At 48.3% G+C, this 4,684-nt stretch overlaps 1 protein-coding gene across 1 annotated transcript; it reads right to left on the bottom strand.

Annotated features, from left to right (window-relative positions):
- Positions 1–1,267: 1,267 nt before the first annotated feature.
- LOC123058185 (expansin-A24) lies at positions 1,268–2,462 on the bottom strand. Its single transcript, XM_044480991.1, has 2 exons — positions 1,906–2,462; positions 1,268–1,811 (listed from the first exon to the last, which is right to left on the bottom strand). The coding sequence occupies exons 1-2, from the start codon at positions 2,376–2,378 to the stop codon at positions 1,640–1,642; spliced, it is 645 nt and encodes a 214-aa protein (XP_044336926.1). The 5' UTR covers positions 2,379–2,462; the 3' UTR covers positions 1,268–1,639.
- Between the last annotated feature and the right edge of the window lie 2,222 nt (positions 2,463–4,684).

Raw genomic sequence — 4,684 nt, 5'->3', positions numbered from 1 at the left:
CAATCAAGTATATGGCATGCTCACATGCATGGTTAATTTAGTTGTTTCTAATAGGCTGTGATGAGCCTATTGTGTCAATTTCATACCCACCATGCAGCTTCTATCGGCTAAATTTCATATGTGAGGAGAAATTTTGGAAGGCATGTTGTATTCAAACAAGATCATATATATATGAAAACAAAGTTGTGCTTCCATATGACCGACCAATCCAATTTTTGATCCATGGTTCTTCAATAGTTGAGCAAAAAAATATTGGCCAAACTAGCAACCAGTCAAACAATCAAAGAGTTGATACATGAGACTTCCTTTTACAACACATGGAACCTCAACATAAATCGTCGACATCACACTGCCCCCATGTCTTACAATGAAACTTCAACATAAATGAGCTAATTTAACCATTATGCACCCTAAGGTTGATACATCATACTTCAAGTTTGCACAGAAACCAGTTCTTATCGTTTGGAGCAGCAACAACTAGCAAATAATTACTCAACGAAATGAGCTCACAAGACGGACCAAGGTCTTGGCAAAGATATGCAACCAAATTTAGGCATCATACCATTGCATATGTATCCTCACCGCCCACATATTGATGATTCAGTAATCTCATGCAACCATGCTAAGCCACAACAAGATCGTACGCAAGAATATGCAAAAGCTACCACTTCATCGCACGCACCAATCACCCGGGAGGTCTCACTAGAATGATACTCCCTCCATTCCACAATGTAGTGTTTCCTCTATCCACGTGCTTCAACTTTGACCGTAAATTTAACTACCAAGACCGATTGCGGCGGGAGCAAAAATTATATCAGTGAATTCATATTCGAAAGAAGTTTTCAATTATATAATTTTTTCTCCCGCCGCAGTTGGTCTCGTTGGTTAAATTTACGGTTAAAGTTGGACCTCGGGAAGCGCGGGTGCACTATATTTTGGAATGGAGGGAGTATAAGCTATGAACGGCTCTAATGTGTTCGGTCTTGTTGGTGTGATAATGGCAATGTGTACTTCCTACTTTGCAAAATATATTGACCATGTGATGAATAAAACCATGTTTTTCAATTCGCCTCCCAGTTTGCTTCCATGCATATTATTTTCTTTTTTTGAGAATATAGCTTTATCCATACAGTACTGTTAATTTCATTTGAAATTTACTGCATACAATAAAGACAGCACTTATAGACACTATGTATCGTCGGGGCGCGGCGTGCCGCCGCGCGGGTATGGCTAGTAAACATTAGATGTAACTCGGTAGTCATCGTACTTTGTGGACACCATCTAAATTTATATAAAATTAGAACAACTTAAGCACATACAAGGATGTTACATGTGTTTATCAAATGAATCGATGTAATTTATATACAAAGTAGTGGATCAATTAATGTAATTGAGCACCACCACACAAATAAATTAAATTGAACAATATTGCTACAATATACGTATGATGGTACGTTCATTAACCAATCATATTCTAAAGTGATCACCGGAGAAATGATCACTTGAACTGTTGTTTGCTTGCATATGTTTGTCCGAACTTCCATCCACCGGGCACAATATTCTTTAACTCGATTGTCTGTCCATCTGTGTCAATCAGCCTGAATGAGAGCATTTTACCAGTAAGATTTGCTAGAGAGTGTCAGTTGGCACCCCAGTTACGGGACATTGGCATCCAATCATTTGAATCAGAGCTCTTGACATCCATCGATTTAATTGAGCCGGCAGCTGCGACGTTCATCACAGTAACTAGATTGAAGTAATCATGACCATCGATTTTCAGCCGCACCCCACCCTTCTTCACGCATGGGACCCTGCAGAAAAATCGATTTCATACCAAATTTAAGCAATTTTTACTTTCAAGAAAAACAATTGGTTCTTCCTTTAAAAAACTCATGCCCTACGTACCTCTGGTACATGACGGGGATGATGCCGCCCTTGTAAACGCCGATCTTCTCCCAGGCCGGTTGCGCCATGTCAAAGTGTGGCCTCGGCGGGTTGCACCAGCCGCCGTTGTCGCTCGGAAGCGCGTTGTTAGGCGGGCAGAAGTTCGTGACGGTCACCGTCACCGAGACGCCTGGTCTGCACCACATCGGATCTGCCAGCTTGCGGTCGCATGTGATCTTGTAGCACTGTTCACATGCCGCACCGTCGTTGAACAGCACCGTGCTCAGCGCCGCCGTCCGCGTACCGTACCCCGCCGAGTACAGATTACCGTACCCGCATGCTCCACCCATAGCGTCAGAGGCATCGGCGCCGCCGTAGAAGGTCGCGTGCGCCCTCAGCCATTTGACCGGTGCTTGGTCCGCGGCCATGGCGCACCCACAGCAGACGAACGTGAGCAGCACCACTGCAATAGCTCGAGCGGGAGCCGGCGCCATGTCGATATCTATCGATGGATGCAGGATGCCGCTTCAAACTTATCTGTGCAGAGCTGATCTGGGAGTTCTTTGCCTATCTGTTTGTTCGTGTGCTTCAGGGGTGTTTGTCTAGGATGGCTAGATGTGTGATGATGTTGTGATGATCCTGTGTGTTTATATAGCCTTTGCTCGTGATTGATCCATAGCTTGAGAGAGTCAGCAAGGTCATCAGAAATTAATGATGACGTAGCGTGCACATGTCACATGTGCAGCCGCACCATGGCTTATGGACTAATCCGCAGACACGTACTGTTTTTTCCATATAATATCATCGTTAGTTTATATTTTAGCATTATATCACTGGTTCTTTATCGCTCTTTGCTTCACACAGTGTCTACGACTGACATCTAGAGATGATTTTTGCTTCATGCTTTCGGAGGAAATAGGCGGCGTTTTGCGATTTTCAGATGTGTATGCTATTTGATTGGCTTTCTTGACGGCTACCTCGGGACGTCCATGTTCGCCTGCGCCCCTTGTCTAAGAAAGGATGTCTCGTATGTTCCTCGAATCGTACGACTGATCCTGCACTGCACCTGGTCCGCAACATCGACGGCGCCCATCGTCAGGTAATGATTAGATCAAAAACACTTCTATTAAATTTTAGTCGACTGATTTTGGTTTGGTTTCAGGTCGAATTTTTAGGCCGTCCGATTTCTTTGCAGATCTCACCGTGCTTGTGGATCAAATCTGTTGATTGTTTGACCTTTTCCCTTTAGGCTTTGTTTGACAAGAAGGGGTCATGGAGGTTTTGGGAGAAGGGATTTAAGGGGATTTGGTGAATCCCCTTCTCTCACCCAATCCTCTTGAAAACATAAATCCTTCTCCAGCCACACATCCCTCCAGCCACGCATCCCTCCGCGAGGACGGCGGCGAGGAGAAGGCTCGGTCTCGCGTGTGGCTCCAATTCCACGAGAGCCTCCTCGTGCCTTCTGACCCGCGTGGGTCGAGGCGGATCGAGGGGGGATCAGGTGGATTGGGCCAGCGAAACCTCGTCTGCCAAATGGGCCAAGGAGGATTGTAGAGGGTTCTGGGCCACGCGTGGAAAATCCACTCGATACCCCGCGAAACCTCTCATGTCAAACGAAGCCTTAGTGCGTTTTCGGGTCACGGGTCTTGTCCGTCACACGGTCTCACTCGACCCATTCTTCTTCAATGCGGGGATGGAGCAGTGACGGAGAGGCAGATGTCGCTTGTTCATTGCGCCAGCGTAACAGGAAGAGGAGGAGTAGGCGATGGAGGAAGCGGAGCTACCCGCGAGTTGCGCGGAGGAGTGGGGCCATGCTATGGAGGGAGGAGTGTCAAACCCGAGTTGGTATTGTTAGAAGGGAGAGAGAGAGATAGGTGGAATATGATGGATGTATTACTGAGCCTCGAGGGCGAGTATATATTGAGTACAAGACTTGGAGGACAAGAAGCCTCTGCTGGAGATAAGGTAGGAGACGGATTACAAATCCTACACTATCCTATACTTCCTAATAATCCTTATACTCAACATCCCCCCCCCCCGCAGTCACAACGGTAGCGATCCAGACGGTGAGACTGTAGAAGAATCCGAAGGCAAGCCGACGGACACCCCCCACAGTCATAACGGTCGATGCATTGCGGAGTCGTGGCTGGAGTGAAAACTGATGAGGTTTCACAAGCAGGTGGTAGCCCTTTGTGTCGTTTGTCGATGTAGACGATAGTGTGGGTGGTGGAGCCGTGGTCGAGGTAGCCATGGGAAGAATGTTGTGGTCGATGTCGAGTCGGGGTAGCCGGAGTTGAGAAAGTCGTCGTGGAGCCGCGGGCGCAAGGGAGCACCGAGTTAGTATGGGCGCAGTGGTGTCGAAGTAGGAGTGCGCCAGAGAGAAGACGGTGTTGACGAGGCATCGCACCAGGTAAGCCGAGCCCGGGGACACGTCGTGGACGAAGGCACGCATCGGTGTAGCCAGCACCAGGCATGCGTAGACAGACGAAGAAGAAGTTGACGAAGTGTCGCACCAGGCTTGGGGACACGTCGTGGACGAAGGCACACATCGGTGTTGCCAGCACCGGGCATGCGTAGATGAGAGACCGGACGAGCTGTACGCCATGTCGGAGAAGTTGGAGGGGCCAGCAGAGAAGAACTCGACGACGGTTACGGCGCTAATCGGCACGGGGCCGATGTTGCCTGCAGTTGTCGGAGTGGACGAAGTGGTCGAGGTAGATGACGGCGACGCTGGCGACGAGCTGGTGCTGGACGAAGACGAAGGAGGTGGACGGGCGGCGGCGTCTACGGAGGTAGCGGC

Source organism: Triticum aestivum, chromosome 3A (genome assembly GCF_018294505.1).
Source record: "Triticum aestivum cultivar Chinese Spring chromosome 3A, IWGSC CS RefSeq v2.1, whole genome shotgun sequence".
Lineage (NCBI taxonomy): Eukaryota > Viridiplantae > Streptophyta > Magnoliopsida > Poales > Poaceae > Triticum > Triticum aestivum.
This window is presented reverse-complemented; position numbering and strand designations above follow the sequence as displayed.